Below are 20887 nucleotides of genomic sequence, written 5' to 3' on the forward strand. Positions count from 1 at the left end.
GTCTCTACAAAAATTAAAATAAAATAAAAATAGCTGGGTATGATGGTGCTGCAGTAGCTGCAGTCCCAGCTACTCAGGAGGTAGGCTGAGGCAGAAGGATCACTAGAGCCCAAGAGTTTGAGGCTGCAGTGAGCCAAGATCACGCTATTGTACTTCAGCCTGGGTGACAGAGCAAGACCTTATCTCTAAAAATAATAATAATCATAATAAAAAGAACAGACAATGGAGAGACATTGAAAGTTTTGCAGAAAGAAACTCTCTGATTGCCAGTGTGTTCCAGGAAGATTAACTCCGAACACAATGGAGCAGGCAGATTGGAATGGAGAGAAACTGTAGACCAAACTTGTCCAACCCACGGCCTGTGGGCTGCATGGGGGCCAGGATGGCTTTGAATGCAGCCCAACAGAAATTTGTAAACTTTCTTAAAATATTATGAGGTTTTTTTGCAATTTTTTTTAAGCTCATCAGCTATTGTATTAGCATATTTTATGGGTGGCCCAAGACAATTCTTCTTCTTCCAATGTGGCCCAGGGAGACCAAAAGATTGGACACCCCTGCTGTGGACTGTGATCCTCAATGCTGGCTGTTCATTAGAATCACCTGGGAAGCTTTTACACCACCCTGTTACCCAGGCCTCACTCCCAGAGATTCTCATTTAATTGGTCTGGAGTGGGGCCCAGATTTCTGTATTTTTTTTTAAAGTTCTCCAGGGAATTCTAATATGCAGCCAGGGTTGAAAATCTCTGCTATAGAAGATATAGTAAATACTGCAATTATTCAGGCAAAAAAGATGATCTAAACTAGGGCAATGGCACTGGGAACCAAGTGAATGGGCCAGCTGTATAAAATAAAGTAAATGTAGAAGAAATAGACCTTAGCAACTGCCTAGACAGGGATTTAGATATAATGGCCTCAACATCATTTATTTCTTCTAATTAAAGACAGTTTGGTGAAATGGTTAAAAATATAGACCCTGGAGCCAGACTGCCTGGGTTTGAATTCCAGCTCTACTATTTACTAGTGGTATGTGAGTGTGAGTGTGTGTGTGTGTGTGTGTGTGTGTGTGTGACAGAGAGAGAGAGATTAAAATAGACCCTGAGTTAAGCCCCTTAACCTTTTTATGCTTCAGTTTCCTCATCTATAAATTGGGGATAATAACAATAACCATCATATGGAGTTGTTGTTGGGATTAAGCAAGCTAACATACATGTAAAGCCCTTAGTAGCATGCCTGGCAACAGAGCTATAAACAAGTTTGCTGTTATTATTAGCATGGTTCATCATCTACTCTCATCTCTACGAAATGTTGAATTGCACATAAGACTGATCTGGAAAACGAGAAGTCCTTGAGGGCTTTCAACCAATCTGAAGCCAGGGGCTCCGGAATCCAGCTGGATCTAAGTGGCGTACCCTTCCCCCCTCCACCCTGGACCCCATTCCAAGGTCTCAGAGAGTAACAGCCACAGAGCCCCTACTTGAATTGCTGGTCCTTGGTGCTGCGTGTCTTGGCCAGGAAGCGTTCTGCCAGCTTCTCCAGGTTGCGGGAGTAGTCCATCTCAATCTCTGCCTTCTTTCGGAAGAAGTCCTGGAGGTCCTGCAACAGTTGCACCCGAAGCTCACACTGCTGGTCCAGGCATTTCATCTGCTCTGTGAGCTGAGCACGGATCTCTACAACAAAAACAAGAGAAGACAGTCAGAAAGACAGCCCTAAATAAACCACCATGCATGCCAATATTCACCCACCTCCCATTTACTTATTCCCCGTGCCCTGGGAAATCGAAAGCCCTGAACAAAAAAGCCTAAAGTCTAAACTGGCCATACAATGTGAGGCACCTCCAAAAATGCCAACCCTTTTTACACCATTAAAGAACATTGTGAACCAGGAATCTGCTGAATCACTTAGGAGAAGCTGCTTATTAAAAATAATAACATTCCTATCTACCATTTATATTACTATGTTTCTAGTGGCACAGAGCCAGAATCTGGGTTGTCTTCTGGTAGAGGGCCCAAATGAATTATCACCCCAACCATCCTATGAGGCAGGTACTACCTCATGCCCATTTTAAAAATGAGAAAACAGAGTCTTGAAGAAGTCAAACTTTTAAGTGAAGCTGGGATTCGAACCCCAAGAGACTGACTTTAGAGCCCATGCTCCTACTTTTTGCATTTTTCCCCATCATTTCAAAATGTTGTTTAGCATCTTCATGAAGTAGGATGAAGGTCAGGATATTTTAATGGAGACAGAAAGAAAATCTCCCAAGGTCAAATGGTAGCAATCAAAACAAAACAAGCACAAGAACTTCTGGGCAAGCAAACTATTCACTGTCAATCAGATTTCACAGTTTCCAATATCACAGAATGAAAATCATTTTTTAAGAAGACTTGGAAAGAGATTTTTTTTCACTAACAAATATCACTCTCATCTGTGTTGCTTAATCTTCATAGATGCTGAAGTGCCTCTATAGTGTCATAGCTAGAAATACTTCTGGTTAAGCTCTAGCATGCAGATTTCTGGCTGGTCAGGGTCCTTGTATGGAGCTAGCAAACACTCTTTCTGGAACTGCTGCAAAGGCAGCTACAGATGCGACCAGATCTGCCTCAAATGCAACACTGCATTTGTTACTGACAAGAGACCTGGCACTCACAGGAAGCAGTCTGCCAAAGCCAGACTGATTTTCAGCTCAGAGAAGGCTTGCAGTGTGTATCCTGCTGAAGTTATGTCCCAATCCCCATCTGAGTCAGAATGGAGCCATTTCTTTCATCCTTTCCCTCTGCAAGCCTGCTCAGCTCCAAATGCATTAGGATGTGACAGTGACTCCAATCCCACAGAAAAGGAGCACCTATATTATGCCTTTCCTTATGCGTGCCCCAAATTCACTCCCAAATAGTACAGTTGTAACAATGCTTTCTGTCTATGCTATGTAATGCTATGTAATGCATCATTATGGGGAGAGGGGGTCTAGAGTTTTCACGTGAGCTGCAGATAAATCAGAGGCAAATCAGGATCAGAACTATGATGCTGAAATGTTCTTGAAGCAATGAGGATGGGTAAATGGTGCATTTAGCTTTGCCTTAAAGTAGTTGAGGCTCCACAATCTGTCCCCATCTACATTTTTGTTTCTGTTTTTACACATATCAGTATGTCCTTTGCAGATGATCTCAGGTGATCTGTAAGCGCAGTTGTCACCCTCTTCATGCTCATCTCTCTCCCTGTCAACCACCAATGCCAACCAGCCCTGCAGTAACCTCACCTGAACTGAAACTGAGCTCCGGAGGATTGTTTCAAGCAGACAGAAGGCTGTGCAGAAAAGCTGCCTACCTCATCACTCATCAAAGCTCTCTTGTTCTGTGTTTTACGGAGTCTGATTACAAGGGTATTGGGGGTAAAGATCTGCAGAGGTTATGTCAGGCATCTAGTTCTTGCCAGGGATTTCTCGGTCTCTTAAAAGGAACAGCCTTTGTTGAGACTATTCCTGTAGGCATCTGTCCCCCTTCAATATATTAGTGAAAAGCTGATAGTAATAGCCATTGGGTGGGCAGACTGTACATTGAGAGGGCATTCAGAATGCTTACTAATATTACTTAAATTTCATCCATTAAGTAAGAACTAAGGCCTTTTTAGGGTGGAAAAGGCTTTTCAGGTACTGAATCAGTAACAGATGTACAAGGGATATGGATGGGCAGTAAGGCTGTCAGGTCCCTCTGAGTCCCCTGTAATGCACTTAAGAATTTACCTCAGTAATCTCACCAGGGGAATAGAAAGGAACAGTTAGTTGGATGACACCCATCCTCTGCCAAAAAAAGAGAGGACAAGGCAAAGTCCCATGAAGTTCCAGAAGTAGGCCACTCCAGAGTTAGCCTGTCCAAGGAACAAGTACTTAATAGGAGGCCTCTAAGATATGTGATTTAATATAAGAAACCCCCAAGCACATCCAGCCAGCAAGGAATTCCAGCCTGATTTTGCAGGTGCCTCAATGAGGGCAGCACAGTATATGCTGCATCACAGGTACTCCCTCTGGAACCCTGAAGGGAAGGGTGCATGTATTTATTGAATACATTTTATGGGCCTTTCTATATATCATCTCATTTAATTCTCACAGGTAGTCTGTAAGGTATCCACAGTTATCCTGATTACACTAAGGAGAAAACTGAAGTAAGACTCTAAGTAATTTACCAAAGGGTCAACGATTATGCAAGTGGAGCTGGAGCTAAATTAAGGTTTGTCTGACTTGTCAAAGAGGTTAATAGTAGGTCAGAGAAACAAAAACAAGAGAAATAGAACACCAGTTTGGAGTCTCTGAAAGTATCTCTAGGTAAATCACAGTGACCATGACTCTTACTCCTGGAACATCGCCTTTTCCACTTTCCAGCTGACGGTTGATTCAGGCCCCTAAGACAAGTTTGGACTTGCCCACCGACTCATCAGCTAGCTATGTTTCAATCTGTCCACAACCACACTGGATCCCTTCCCCACTTCCTAGATCTACTCTACAGGACAGCTTAGGGGGAAGTGCTTTTCTTGTCCTGTGAGTATACCCTGAGGTCTACCAGGAAGCCCAGAGGACAGAGACAGTGAGAAAGCAATATCTCCACCCCTGATCCAGGAAAAAAAAGAGGCTCTGTTAATAGATACCACCTGCCAGTATGGTTTATTTGTGATATGACACCACGAGCATCTCCCCTCCCTCACTACTGGCCAAAAAGAATAGGAAGAAGGAGGAGGAGGAGGAAGGAAGAAGAGGAGGTGGAGAAGGAGAAGGAAAAGGAGGAGAAAGAGAAAGAAGAAAGAGAATGAAGAAGGAAGAAGGAAAAAGAAGAAAGAAGAAAGGAAGAAGAAAGAAGATGCCTCCCTTGTTACCATCTTCAAAGCATCCATACAGGCATTAAGGGAAATTCTAAACTACTCTCACCCTTAGGCGTACAGCTCCAAGACAGAACAATTGTTCTATCCAGGGCAAAATGTGCTGCCTTAGGCGCTGCTGCTGCTGCTGCTCCTACAAAGACAAACAATGGTCCCCAAGAAGGCAGCTATGCTGGCCCCAGTCCCCGTTCATGCACACAAGGGGCAGGAAACAATGGGCCACTGAATACCAGCACTCCTGGGCCATGTGCCCAGGCTGGAGGCCCCTCTGAACCCTGGCCTATCAACAAACAAAAGGGCAGAAAGAAGAAAGAGGCAATTTAAAAACATAGAGGAACTCCTCACAGTTCCCTCATGTGCTTAGGCAATCATGCACGTGCACATCATGTGTGCACACTCAAAGACTCACACCACTCATACCACTTACACCATGCTTCACGATACCAACTCAAGAAGGCTTTACACATCTGGTTTATAGTTGGATGAGAATTCTTGGGAGCTATGGAGATGGTGGGGTCCTTGCCAGTTCCTTCCCTAGAAATACATGGGAAGAAGTCAAGCTCTCACTTTCTAGAAGCAGCTATATCTTAGGGGTACAAAAGAATTCCCTGGCTATTCACAAAGCCAAAGTACTAAGGTCGCCATGAGCCACCTGGAGTGATATATACACCCAAACAGCCTCCCCTGAGCGCCCAGTAGAGCCCATTTATTCAGCAAATCTTACTGAGCCTCTCCTGTATGGAGGCACTGTGCTAGGTGATGGTGACAAAGGAGGAAAAGACAGGTCTAAGCCCTGTCTAAAGAGGCATGGCTTGACAAAGAAGAGAAAGGACAAGACAACACAAAAAGTCTTATTGTTTCTGCTTTAAATATTCTTTATTATAACAAAGCTGTGGTAATAAGCCCCAACCTGAAGATCTAAGATTTAAAAATCATCAATAGCGGAAAGAAATCACGTAACAGGGCTAAGAAAAATCCAATGTCCTCTAACATTTTTTCTTATTATGTTTTTTAAAAATGACACTTGAATAAAAATTGCAGCTTCCCTTGCAAGAGGAACCCAATTTTTTTAAAAGGTTCCTGAGAATCAGAGTTGACCTCTGGTTGATATTTCATGCAAAGATTCAAGACAAATTTAAACCTCCCTGTTTTGAAATTAAGATAGTGATGATTGTTGCTCAACCTTGTGAATATGTTTAAAAAATTGAATTGTACACTTTAAAAGAGTGAATTTCATAGTATGTGAATTATATCTCACTGAAAAAAACAGATTAAAAAATTTAACCCCACCACATAGCATATTCTGTTGAGCACCATCTGCCAGTGAAGGGGAAAATAACCCAACAAACAGGAACCAAAAGGAGGAATGGATTCTTGGTTTCCATTTCCCCGTGTGTATGAATTAAACGAATTCTGCATTGACTATTCCTAACGCAAATCTTGGAAGCTGCCCCTCTGGGCCGTAGGCTTGGCCATGACATTGAACTCCACTGGCAGATCACCATTTCCAAAGGATGTCAGATAAAGACCTGCCAGGGAGTGTTTTTATATGTGAATTCAAATCCAGGATCACCAGACACACCCATGAAGCTTCCCCTGGGAAATGCTGCTTCCTTGCCCATGCTTGGCCACAGCTGAGACACTAACTACACTCGTCCTAGTATTTAGAAAGAAGCTTATTTCCTTTTTAGAAAGATGCTGAAGGGTCTCAATAAGCATGCAACTGGAAGAAAAACTAGCCCTAATAGGATACTGATCATTTAACAAAAACAGGCAGGGCCCTGCCACGCTGACAATCACGTAGACTCCAAATTACAACACCTGCCAATGCAGATGACACAGTCCTCTGAAAACTGCCCTCACTTCAGAGAACATCCAGGGAATTCACCAGTCAGCAGACTACAGGGGGTGAGGGAGTGCGGGTGCTCAGCCTATTGCTTTCAATCCAGAGATCCCTTTCTTTCCTCCTTTCAAAATTCATCTTCTTCTTCAGGAATTTTCTCTGATTAAGTCATGAATACCACATTTCTAAGGAGAAAATGGGGGAGGAAGGGCAGGCCAGGAGACAGATGTAATCTTTCAGGAGAGTCACACAGGCATGTCCTTCCTTTCTCCTTGATGTGCCAGCACCCAGGGGGCAGGAGCTGCATCTCCCACAGGCTCTGTTGCCAGCACGCAGAGCAGATCAGCCTGCACTCCCCATTGGGAACCTGGTCTGACTGCCAGTCTTTTTCCACCCAATCTGCCTCACCTGCTTTCAGCCCCTTCACAAACACATGATGTCACCTCAGCCATCTCAGGAATATTAATTCCTAGTACCTTTCCAGAGAATGTTACATAAGAATACAATTGAGGCTTTCAGGCTCTACCCTCCATATCTCTTACCAAGACTTCTTATCACAACAGTAATCAGCCCCTCTCAAAACTGTTCCTCAGGAAACAAAATACCAGAATGCCCTGCCAAGTCTTGCTCTCTACTCTGCTAGTTTGCCTTTCTATGAACTTAGTAAAGGGAGGACTCAAAAATCCTTGCTGGACAGATGTGAGAACCAAAGCTCAGAGCAGCAAAGGGGATTGACCAAGATCACACAGCTATTTAGTTGCAGATCCAAGACTGAAATCCAAGTCGCTGAGTTCCCAATGTCCTTTCTTACTTTTACTTACTCTCATTGCAAACATCTATTTGAGTGCCTTCCGGGTGCTCTGGGAATACAGACAAAAAGCACTTCCTCAAAGTTAGCAGGGTAGTGGAGAAGAAAGAAGAAAAAAACGGTAACAAACAAGGTTAAATAATAATATAAACAAATGAGTATGCGCACAGAGCAGAGAGAGAGACACAGCACCACCCTCAATGTGTTATATGTGCTATAACACATCTTCAGTGACTGACATTACTTATCTATAAGTAGTCAGTTTCCAAGAAAAGACCATCAAGATACTTTCAGTAAACTAGGAAACAGCAAATATTCTTCCTCAAAGGGTGTGACTGATAGTCTTTTTCCGCATTACTTTATTAAGTAAGGCACAAACCAGGCCAGGCACAGTGGCTCACGCCTGTAATCCTGGGACTTTGGGAGGCCGAGGTGGGCCGATCACTAGAGCTCAAGAGTTCGAGACAAGCCTGGGTAACATGGCAAAATCCCATCTCTACAAAAGATTTTTAAAGTTAGCTGGGAGTGGTGGTGCATGCCTTTAGTCCCAGCTACTTGGGAGGCCGCGGTAGGAGGATCGCTTGAGCCCAGGAGGTCAAGGCCACAGTGAGCTGTGATTGTGCCACTATACTCCAGCCTGGGTGACAGAGCAAAACCCTGTCTCAAAAAAATAAACCAGTAAGGCACAACCAACCAACAAATAGCTATTATGTTTCTGAAATAATTGTTTTTCATTCCTTATATCCATGTTTTCCCCACTCTCGGTCCACATGCTTTCAGTAAAACTGATTCCACCCCTCCCCTCTCCAAAGATAGTGTGCTTTCTCAAATCCAGGCCTTGGCTGGGAGATGGAAGACCTGGGGACAAAGAGAGTGTGACACTGCCACTGCCATCTTGGTACCGTGAGTGGAAAGCCCATTTGAGAATGGAGTTGGCCCAGAGAAGCAGAGCTGAGAGATGGGGAGAAGGAAACATGAGTATCTGAATGAAGTCACGATGAGAAGCCAGCCCTATCCCTGGACCTTTCAGTCACACAAGTCAATTCATTCAATTTTCGCTTAAAACGCTTTGCCTTAGGCCAGGCATGGTGGCTCACATCTGTAATCCTAGCACTTTGGGAGGCCCAGATGGGAGGACTGCTTGAAGCCGGAAGTCTGAGACCAGCCTGGTCAACATAGCGAGACCTCATCTCAAAAAAATAAAATAAAAAATATATAAAAAAGAAACAAACAAAAAACCACTTTGCCTTGGATTTTTCGTCCCTTGCAAAGGGGCTGTAATGGATAAAGTGAGGATTTCTGAAGTATGAAGGTCCCTGTTCTCAATAACTTACAATCTAATTGTGAAGACATGATCCAAATATACAATACATTTCAAAATTTTACGTAACAATTCATATTACATAATTGCACAAGATATATAATTATATAGTATAGAAATTATGTTATTATATACTATAAGGACATGAAATTAAGAATAAATACTACAATGAAAGTGTTGAAAGCTCCAGAAGATTGGTGGGGAATCCTGTTACTAAAGTCAGGCTTCTGGAGGTAGTCTAAACTTCTTCAAAAGAAGAAATTTGGTCGAGCACAGTGGCTCACACCTGTAATCCCAGCACTTTGTGAGGCTGAGGCAGGCAGATCACGAGGTCAGGAGTTTGAGACTAGCCTGGCCAACATGGTGAAACCCCGTCACTACTAAAGATATAAAAAATTAGCCAGGCATGGTGGCACACACCTGTAATCCTAGCTACTTGGGAGGATGAGGCAGGAGAATCGCTTGAACCCAGGAGGCAGAGGTTACAGTGAGCTGAGATCACACCATTGCACTCCAGCCTGGGCGACAGGGAGAGACTCTATCTCAAAAAATAAAAATAAAAAAAGAAGAAGAAATTTGTCTGTTCAGTTGACTAATGTACTTGTGGGACCCAGAACAACACCTAGCATTATAGTAGGCCTCCAAGTTTGTGGAGGGAAGGCAGGAGAGGAGAAAGAGAGAGAGAGAAAGGGAAGGAAACAGAAATCTGAAGTAGTATTCTGAGGAAGAGTAGGATTTCAGTAAATGAAGGGTGAGGACAGGATATTCCAGAGTAAGAGAAAACGTACGCCAAGAGATGGGAATGTTTGAGCGTGGCCTCTCTGTGGGGTAGGGAGGAGGATGTCCTTACTGGAACAAAAGGTGGCACTGAGGCTTGGTCAAAGATAAAGGTGCAAGGGGAGGAATAGCTCCAAAGGCCAATAGAGTAGTTTGGATCTCAAGCAGCCAGAAATGGAGCTGGTAAAAGTTTGTGTCATGATGAATGTAATAAATGGAGTTGAATCAAGATCACAGTGAAGGAAGTCTGCTGGATGGAGTCCTATGCTGTCTAAACGAAGAAATGGAGTGAACATTAATGAGCAATACAAGCTGAATGGTAGAGAGGTCAAAATGAGTAGGAGAATTCCATGAGTGGAAAATCCCTGCACATACCAACACCAATCATTAGCAATAACACGTACTTTAGAGCCCATGACTCTATAGTGTGATTCCAAACCATCCTTCCCTTCACAGTAGTCAGCAAACTGGAGCCATAAGAGACATCCTTGGGTTCAAAGGTAAGACAGTAATCTTGGTGGGACGAAGGGGGTAGTGGGGGCAGTTGTGACTGGAACACTGGCCTCCCTGGCTTTCGTTTTGATGTAGTTTTCTCTGATGGACTTTAAACATGGCCATCTTCAAAACTGTCTGCCCTGTGTGGTAGATTATTCCAAAGCTATGAAAGAAAGAAACACTCCTCCCCTCACATTAACTCCACACTACCTAAAAACAATGCATGCACCTTTGGTAACAGAGAAACCAGCCAGTGGGAAAGAGAAGAAGAAAAATGGCCCTACAAGCTTCCAAAGGACTTTCAGTCATCCATTAACTTTCCAGCCCCAAGTGAATGCACAGAAGGCAATCTCATAAAGCCAATGAGAGGGATATCTCAATGAACTTTAATCATCGCGACTGCTCTGGCAGGCCGCCTTAGTTCTTTCAAGTGACTCAAAAGCAAGTTAAAGACAAAAGGCTCCCAAATGAAAAAGCTGCCACATCAAATGCCAAAGTAGTAATTTTAGCTCCTAAGGTCTTGCCTGAGATGTTTAAGAAACAGAATTCTCAAGGTCCAAAATTTAGAATTAACTTGTACCACAAACTAAAGATGCAGGATGTGAAGACCAGCAGCTCCTCTGGGAAATGTCATCTAGTCTGATGCTCCTGATTCATTGCTAGTGACAAGCTGCAAGTCAGTTCCCAAGGACCACGATAATCAACCAACAAACCCAGCAAATATTTATCTAACACCAACTCTGTGGGAAGATCTGGGTGGATGAATCATTGGAACACACAAGAAAATGTAAGATATTTACACAAGAAAATGTAAGACAGTCTCTTACTCTCAAGGAGCTTACGATTGAATTGGAGAAAAGGAGGACTAAATGCAAAAATATTTCAGAGTGTAAGACTGGCATCCTAAGTGCCAAAATAATGGTCCCAGACTACATTAAGAGAGGAAGAAATCAGTAAAATCTAGCATGGACCTCTTGAGACCTTGGGTAGGGGAGGATTTAAACAGAAGCGAGGGGGATGACAGATGAAGGGTTGTAGCTAGCAAAGCAAAGTCAAAGAGGCTAAAATGGGCAGATGAAGCTCAGGAGGCTGTGAGAAGCTTTGTGACTTGAAGGTTCACGCAGAAGAGTATGAAGAGAAGGGGTAGATAAGCAGGCCAGGGCCAGCAGAGAGGGCCCTGCGTGCCTGATGAGCAGAACAGATACAAACACAGTTCTAAAGGGCTCTGTAAACTCTGGACAAAGCAAAATGAGAGTCTTGAAAAGCAGGATAGCCCAAGAAGAGTCAAAGCTCAAGGAGAGTCAAAATCCAAGAAATTTCCTACCAAACAATTCCTGAAAAGACCAAATGTCAGTTCAAACATGTCCACTCTCTTAGAGGACAATGGCACACTGTATGTGCTCAAGGCTCCAACACAATCGAGTTGAAAACAAACCAGATCAACATTAAAATCCAGACCCTACGTTCCTGTAGAGCTGGCTCTGGAGAGTTTACTTCATTTTGTGCAGGACCCAGCTTAGCATAAGTACTGGCACATTGTTTCAAGTTTAGTTCAACAAGCAGGGACCAAGCACCTATTCGTTACCAGGGAGAAGGACAAACAAAAATGATTAAAGAAGACCAAGAAGTTCAGCTGGCCCGTGAAATGCCTACGAAGCATCCTACTGGAAAACGCAGTTGTATTCTCCTTCTGTTCTCAGGAGAGGTCAAGTCTAGAAATAGACACTTGGGAGTCATCAGCAAATATTATAGATCGCAGTTAGGAAGTTAACCAGGAAAGTGAATGCAGCTGTCCATAGAGAGCACGTAGAATAAAAAAGACGTAGGCTTAGGATATCCCCATTTAGGTGGAAAGCAAAGAAAGGAGAGATAGGAAAGTAGTTTAAGAATGAAGACAGATGTACAAAAGTGTCAATAACTACAGACTATTTAAATAAGACAGCAAGGCAAAGAGCTCATTAACTTTGGCAATGAGAAGTCTATCATTATTGAGGGCCTGCTCTGCCAGATTCAGTTTATGCATCACCCCAGATGAACACAACTACCTTGCTGCTGGCTGAAACAGTCTGCCCAGTTCCCGTTGCAATGGCTGTTCCTGGGCCTTCATATGTTGTTGGTGCACCAGCCTGACAGTGCATTGCCTTCTACCCCTGCTGAGTGACTCTCAATCCCACCCAGGCTTTCTCTATTGCTACTGAAGCATGAGACTTGGAGTGACCTATTCAATCAGCCGTCATGTCAACAACAAGTACAGAGAAGTGGAGGCTCCAAGAATCAAACTTTGACCTACAGGAGACAGAAACTGACGAATGAAATATTTTCCTTCCTTGCCCCAGTGGACTGTTCAGAGATGCAGTAGCTTCACATAGTTACGTGAAGATGTCCCACAAGACCAAGCAATCAGCCTCTCATGAAGCTATAGTCAACTTATAAGCAATCTCTTGTTTTGTTCTCCCTCCTTCCCTTTCTCCCCATTCCTGCTTCCCTGGGATGACTCTTGCAAATGAAGTGTACGCTTTTGCCTCTCCCTCTATTTTATATTTTCAAGGACTCTAGACTAAGACACCTACCTTGCGACAGGTACTGTTCTGGATGTTGGGTAGACAGTCCCATCCTTGACAAAACTTATTCCAATGAAAGAATCTGCCCAGCAGATCCTTCAGAATAGATAACCATTTATTTTTCAACAACTCAATATACATGTTAAGTGACTGGTTGGTTATAAGAACTGATTTAGTTGACCACAGTTTATTTTTTATGGAAAGGTAAACTGTCCCCACAAAAGTTATAGGCAGACACATCTTATATATTTACTAGTAATCACATATCCCATTTATTAAGTGCTTATTATGTGCCAAGTAGGCTCCTATTGAGTCACTATTCAAGTATAAAGGTATCTCACTTAATCCTCAAAACACCCCAGGGAGATTAGTTTGCAGCAAAGCTGAGTGATTGAGAGGATAGACCGCATTCAGAAAAACTTGGATTTTAATTGTAGTTCTGCCACCTGGTACCTGTGTCTCCCTGAACAAGACACTTAATCTCTCTAAGTCATTTTCATTATCTACAAAATGGAGTTTGTAATAGCAGCCACTCCACTGGATTGTTATGAAGAATAAAAGAGATGGAGAATATAAAGTGCTTGCTACATGCCTGATGCCTAGTAAGCCTCCATTAAAAGGTAACCACGATTCCTCCCATTTCACAATGAGGGACCACTGAGGTTCATAGAGATCAGTTAACTGCCTAAGGTCACTCAGATAGTAACAGATCACAACAGGATTTGAACCTAGATGTGTTTAATTCTTAAAATCAGTGCTCTTAACCACTCTCCCCCATCCAATTGTTTCTAATGAGATACAGCCTCATGTGGTTGTCTGTCATAGTGGAATCTTTTAGTGCTAGGCTGGCAATGTTGATTGGTTAACAAAAAGAATCCCTGAATTCCTTCACCTTCACCAAATAAGAACCCTCATTCTCACTGTCTTAACTCTGAATGTTTAGGTGTATGTGTTGGGAAAGAGGGGGAACCACCTTTTTATCATTTCTTCTTGAATGCAATAGCAGGAAAAAGTCCATGCCATCATCTAGAGATGCTATCAACTGGAGAGGCCACAGAGAAAAGTCTGACCCTGGAACTAGACTGCCTGGGCTCAAAATGCCAGCTCCACCACCTACTAGCTATGTGTGACCTTGGGCAAATTACTTATCTCTCTATGCCAGAATGTCCCCATTCTGTAAAATTTTGTTAATAACAGTATCTACCTCACAGAGTTTTTATGAGTTAATATTTGTAAAGTTATTAGAACAATTCCTGGTACATTACATTGTAAGCACTACATACATTTCTTCTTTTTTTTTTTTTTTTTTGAGATGGAATCTCGCTCTGTTGCCCAGGCTGGAGTGCAATAGAGCAATCTCGGCCCACTGCAACCTCTGCCTCCCGGCCTCAAGCAATTCTCCTGCCTCAGCCTTCCAAGTAGCTGGGATTACAGGCGCCTGCCACCACGCCCGGCCAATTTTTTGTATAGAGACAAGGTTTCACCATGTTGGTCAGGCTTGTCTTGAACTCCTGACCTCTGGTGATCCACCTGCCTTGGCCTCCCAAAGTGCTCGGATTACAGGCATGAGCCACCGTGCCCAACTTATATACATTTCTGATAATACATAAAATCTATCCCATAGGTTCTTTGATCCTTTAACTTTTCGATAAAGAAGGTATAGAAAGTGATAGGAATTGAACAATTAGTGGCTTCAAACTTTGGCAATCTAACACACATGCACACACACATACACACACAACTGAAAAGTGTCATGAAACAACATTTATCCTTAGTCATGAACTCTGATATTTTCTATATCTTTTTAAATGCTGGTTGTGGCTCACTAATTTGCTTTCATGATTTAGTAAAAGGTCTCAACCTGCAGTTTGAAAAGCTGTGGAATAAACCACATGGCCACCAAAGGCAGAACTAGAACAGTCTTCAAACCACTCAGCTCCTTCTTCATGGGTTATTATTAAATTAGAAAGGGCCTAAGTTTCACTTCTCGCTGTAAAAGAAACTGTACATTCCGTAGCCTCCTCCTTTGCCCTCCACAGTTCACGTGAGCATTAGAAATTCAGAGAACACCCAGGAACCAGTGGGCACTTCCTATGCATGCAACTCATGTTACTGTTGCCCAATCTAAGGTGCTGCCATTCAACATCAGGGAGAGTCCTGTGGCCTGTTCTCTTAGTTTCGTCTTCCTTATTTTGAGGCCCAGCAACCATCATCATTCACTGTACCTTTGGAGCAAAGAAGTTGCTGATCTAAACACCACAAGGCAATGTTGTTATATATTTAGTAAAAAGATTATAAACAGACTAGATGAAACTTATTAGTGGTTAAGTTTAAGAAAACAAAACAAAACACCAAAAAAAAAAAAAAAAAACAGTCCAGCTGGGCACGGTGGCTCACACCTATAATCCTAGCACTTTGGGAGGCCAAGGCAGGCGGACCACGAGGTCAGGAGATCGAGACCATCCTGGCTAACACAGTGAAACCCCGTCTCTACTTAAAAAAAATACAAAAAAAAGTAGCCGGGCGTGGTGGCGGACGCCTGTAGTCCCAGCTACTCAGGAGGCTGAGGCAGGAGAATGGTGTGAACCTGGGACGCGAAGCTTGCAGTGAGCCGAGATGGCACCACTGCACTCCAGCCTGGGTGACAGAGCAAGACTCCGTCTCAAAAACAAAAACAAAAACAAAAAACACAAAAACAAAAACAAAACAAAAAAAACCTCCTTATCTCTTAGAGATAAATATTGAAATATTCAAAGATAAATTATATCTACTATTGTTTCAAAGTAATGGAGGAGAGTGGGAATGGGTGAGGGATACAGATAAAACAAAATTGGCCACGAGCTGATGATTATCAAAGTAGCATGATGGGTACATGTGAATCCATAACACTAGTCTCTCTACTGTATATATTTGAAATTTTTTATAACAAAAAGTTTTTAAAAATCTGATTAATGGTGTGTAAAAAAAAGGCTTAAGAGACTCACAATAAATGCAGAGGAAGACAATAAATAAAACAGAAAAAAATATCCAGAGAACTAAATCTGTGAATAGAAAAGGCTCATAATATATCATGAAATGAACACAGAAAAATCAACAAAAGACTTATAATGTTTAAATTTTTGCCCTTCAAGGATAAAGAAAGAGTTATTTAAGAATCAATGAATTGCTAACAAAATACAGGAGAAACCCAGATTGGTCTCAGACTTCTCCATAGCAATATTCAAGGCCTGAAGATAATGTAGCCATGTCTAAAAAAAGTCTGATAGAGAGCAACTGTGATCCAAGAATATTAGGAGAAGCTGAGTCATCACTCAAGTGTAAAAAAGGTTCAGACATCTCTCTTCCTCTGCAACTTGAAAGATCTCAGCCTATGTAGCACCCACGAACTCGTCTTGAGAAACAGAAATCTTGCACCCAGTAGATCAATCAAAACAAAAACCACAGAACAGGAAAGCCATGATCAAAGAACAAGTGGCTACATATGGCACCAAGACCAAAAAATGGGAGCATGCAAGTTGGAATGTAAATGTCAGAAAACTGCCAAGGCAAAAAAAGAAACAACAACAAAAAAGATAAGCTATAAAAATTGAGAGATAGGGAAGAGAAGTGCAAGGAAGTTTAAAAACATGAATTACCTAATTCTTCCAGACAATCATCTAAAGTGAAGGTATAACTAAAAATGTCTTTAAAAATATTAATAAGGACTTTAGCCTCCTAATGGTTTTCATAATCATTTTTTTAACCTTAGAGAAAACTTTTAGTAACTATTATCTTTGGTAGAGAAAAATTAAGTACAGCAGCTTTTTCACTTTCATTTCAGTTTTCTTTTCTTCTGTTAAATTCAAGTAAAAAGAAATTCAGTTATTTTTATTTTTATAGTACATATGGTATAATGCCATTCTTATAAAATTATTTCACCCTCACCAGCCACCCTTCTGTTTATGTGTACCAAATGTTAACACTGGAAGAGAAAGTCCATATGCACCATTACCAAATCCAGAGCCTTCCCCTCCTACCTGCCTGGCCTGTCTCAGCCCCTAACCTAGGTTTATCTTTCTACCTGCAAACCAGAACCCACCCCTTCTTGCTTACTCAAGCCCTTTGCTCCTAAAATTATACATTCTTATTTTCCGTATCATCATTTTCCATCTCTACTGGCCCATTACCATCAGCAATCAAACACGCTGTATTTTCTCCCATCTTATTAAACAAACAAACACATATTTTCCTTGATCTCTTCCCTTCTCCCAACCCACCTACCTTTTCATCATGGCTTCTCTTTACATTAAGACTCGAAATGGTGTCCATACTCCCTGCCTCCACCTTCTTTCTTCCCTTTTTCTCTTAAGGCCACTATAACCAGGCTCTTGCTTCTACCACTCTTGTGGTGGGTGGTAATGACCTGCACATGGCTAAATATTGCCAACTCTTGAGACTCCACCACCACCATCACTGGCCTGAGACCACCACCCTCTCTTGATATGCTACAGACACACATTCTGTCTCCTTTGTTGGGCCCTCTCCTTTTCCAACATCTAAATGCTGAAATGCCCCATGCATGACTCAGTCGTAGGACCTGTTTTCTATCTCTCCTTGCTTCCTATCAGATCCCATTCCGTTCTATGTCTGGGGATTCCCAAATGTGTACCTACAGTCTAGATCTCTCAGTCAACTCTAGCCTCCAACTGACTTACCATTTCCTCATAGCCATCTAACAGGTACCTAGAACTTAACATGCCTAAACCTGAACTCTTGACACCCCATCCTGACCCCACCCCAGCACATTTCCTACCCCAGTAACGGTACCACCATTCACCTGCCAGGCCACAAACCTTCAGAGTTATTATTGACTCTTCTCTTACAAATTCCCAATCCAATTCATGAGCAAATCCTATCAGCTCTACCTTCAAAATGAGTCTAGAATTCAACCCTTCCTATCCCCCCTTCCACCTTTTGAACAGTGCAACTCAGCCTCATTTTGTTCTGAATTGCTGTGGTAGCTCCTAACTGGTCTTGCTGCCTCCTCCCTTGCTTCCCTGCAGTCTACTCTCCACACTGCAGCCCTGCTCATCATCTTTCAATGGCTTCCCAGTGGAGAAAAGCTAACGGCTTTCCAAAACCTTATATGGCCCAGTTCACCCTTACTCACTGGCCCCCAGCTACACTGGCCTCTCTGGTCATAGAACATGGTAAGCAAACGCCCACCTCAGGGCCTTTGCTATATGCTTCCCTTGGCTGGAAGCACACTTCCCCACAGTCACATGGTTAGCTCTCTCACTTCATTCAGCTCTCTGCTCACAGCAGCCTTTGTGGCCACTCCATCTGAAAGTGCCCCTGACACTCTCTATGCTCTTACCTCATTTTTATTTTTCTTCATGCCACTTGTAAATTTACTTAGGTGTTTATCATTTTCTCCTCCCACTAGAGTGTAAGTTCCATGATGGCAGGGATTTCACTTTGTTCCCTGCTGATCCCCGATGCCACAGTGCCTCACACAGAGTAAGCACTCAATGAAGGCATATTGAATGAATGAATCAAGAGCTGTTTTTGTGTGATAGGATTTGGAACAATTTATTGCTGGCTTCTTTTTACTTTTCAGTTTTGCTTGAATTTTTTATAACGAGTATTTACTTTTTTAAAAAATAAGCTAGAGTTATTCCTTTAAAAATTAAAAAAGGAAACCAATCAAAAATCAAAGGAGAGATGCATTATCTAGTCACCTCTGCTATATTTTGACAAGTGTTTTTCCTTCATTATTTATGATAGCTACAAAAGGACTCACAATGTAATGCCCACAGGGAATTTTTCATAATTAATGAAACCTCTTTAGAGTGAAACCTTTACTGGAACAAAAGTTTTAATTGCCCAGGGCTGACCATGGAGTAGGAAGACAAAGCTCCTGAGTAAGAACAAAAATTTGCAAGGTTTTCCTAAATTTTACTCCCCACTATAATATTTTTTTCAATATTGCTACCATAATCCAGATGCCAGAATCCAGGATCTGTTGGCATCCTGAAACCCAAAAAGTGTGATGGGCCAGGCGTGGTGGCTCACACCTGTAATCCCAGTACTTTGGGAGACTGAGGCAGGCAGATCACTTGAGGCCAGGAGTTCAAGACCAGCCTGGCCAACATGGCAGAACCCCATCTCTACTAAAAATACAAAAAGTAGCCAGGCATGGTGGTGCACCTGTAATCCCAGCTACTCAGGAAGCCAAGCCGTGAGAACCGCTTGAGCCCACAAGGCAAAGATTGCACTGAGCTGAGATCACGCCACTGCACTCCAGCCTCGGTGACAGAGCAACACTCTGTCTCCAAAAAAATAAAAAAAATAAAAAAAATTTTTTTAAAGTGTGATGGTCTTTCGTAATGTTTAAATACAAGATAAGAATATCCCTTTCAAATAAGCTGACACTTTTTGAACATGTAATAACCAGGTTCACAGAATCACAGAGGCCAGTGAGGAGAAGATTTAAAAATACCCGTGTGAGCCCCAGTGACACATGCACCACCAGGAAAGTTTTCTGTCCCTGTCCCTCCAACTAATCCACAGCAACACAATGTCAGCAAGTGGCACAATCTGCCTCCCCTGCCTCCAGGCAGCCACGGGGAAGGTGGAGAGCAAAAGGACCATTCCCTGTGTCACTGATAAGTGAGGCTCAATGTGAAATACAAGGCATGAGAGGTGCCCAAAGGTAGGCAACAAGCTCAGTATCTCCCCTGTATCTTTCTGTCTCAGGTATAATCTGCATCTTCTACTCTTTTCGTGATAAGAAAAGGAACAGCAACAGCATGTCTACTATGCAGATGTGGACTACTAATCTGGCATGGAACTTAATGTAGAAGTTTATGCAACCCTGAGCAAGTTTCAAAACCTGGTCTCCTAAGACATATGTCTAAGTTTTCTAAGGCTCCTGACCAAGCAATAGACTGTGAACACCCCAGAAGTTCAAGCAGGTCTTCCAAGGTCTTCACACTGCTAACCGCAATCATGGCAACTCCTTTGTTTCCTTTTTTAAAAAATCAACAACCTTATTGTTTTCCCAATTATCCCCTTATAATCGGGCAGTTTAGAGCCTCAGATACATCAAGTGAGTATGCACAACGATTAGGGGTGATGAGCTAATAAACATCATTAACTAGGCCATGGTGGTTTTGCAACCACCACTTAGGCCAAGATGGTATGAGCATTCTACAGTTTTTCACTGCTCTTATTCTTTGTCATATATCATAAAATGTACAATCATAGTGGACTGTGGATTAAAAACAAGAAGTTGGCTGGGCATGGTGGCTCAAGCCAATAATCCCAGCACTTTGGGAGGCCGAGGCGGGAGGACCACTTGAAGTCAGGAGTTCCACACCAGCCTGGCCAACATGGCGAAACCTCATCTCTACAAAACAATACAAAAATTAGCCAGGTGTGGTGGTAGGCACCTGTAATTCCAGCTACTTGGGAGTCTAAGGCATGACAATCGCTTGAACCCAGGACACAAAGGGTGGAGTGAGCAGAGATTGCACCATTGCATCCAGCCTGGGCGACAGAGTGAGACTCCATCTCAAAAAAAACAACAACAACAAACAAACAAACAGAAAAACCAACAACAAGAAGTCTAAGACATTGATAAAACCCAATTGTCAACTAGAAGCATAAAAACAGTACCAAGCCATCCAGTTCACATCTAGATGATTTTCACCAGATCACTATGTTACGTTTATCTGATTAAATCTTTAGTATTTCAAAATCCAATATTAAAGACATAAGATACAGAGATAACCATATCCAAATTGGCTTTGTAACTGTTAGAGGAAAGGCATTCCATAGCTACAAGGTGCTACTCCCTTGTAGATATGCAGTTGAACCTCTCTGTGGTAACCCCTACCATGTAGAAACAAAACTTAAAAATTACATGTAAGAAGCAGTCATTTTAGAGTGTGAAATGCAAAAATTCCAAACATTAGGTCAAGAATGCAGGTTTCTATTATTTTTTAAAAATGTGTTACCAAGTAATTAAATTTCCAACTATATTTTTAATGTATATTTGGTCTCAAACTAAGCATTATATTTTATTATGAATTTTAAACAAATCACACGCTTACATAATTCATTTAAATAAATTAAATAGAGTATATCACCTATTAAATGAGAAAACATCTTTATATAAAATGGATGCTATTAAATTTTAAAGTGTATATTAAAATAAGCTGTATAATAATTTAATAATG

At 42.1% G+C, this 20887-nt stretch overlaps 1 protein-coding gene across 9 annotated transcripts in view; it reads right to left on the reverse strand.

Annotated features, from left to right (window-relative positions):
- SRGAP2 (SLIT-ROBO Rho GTPase activating protein 2) overlaps nt 1-20887 on the reverse strand; it is a 252155-nt gene that overhangs the window by 151225 nt on the left and 80043 nt on the right. For all 9 annotated transcript variants that reach the window (XM_009238566.4, XM_024238793.3, XM_063725571.1 and 6 more), the window contains exon 3: nt 1475-1667. In XM_009238566.4, the coding sequence (XP_009236841.1) occupies nt 1475-1667 (193 nt within the window). The remainder of the gene's footprint in view (nt 1-1474; nt 1668-20887) is intronic.

Source organism: Pongo abelii, chromosome 1 (assembly GCF_028885655.2).
Source record: "Pongo abelii isolate AG06213 chromosome 1, NHGRI_mPonAbe1-v2.0_pri, whole genome shotgun sequence".
In the NCBI taxonomy this organism is placed as follows: Eukaryota; Metazoa; Chordata; class Mammalia; order Primates; family Hominidae; genus Pongo; species Pongo abelii.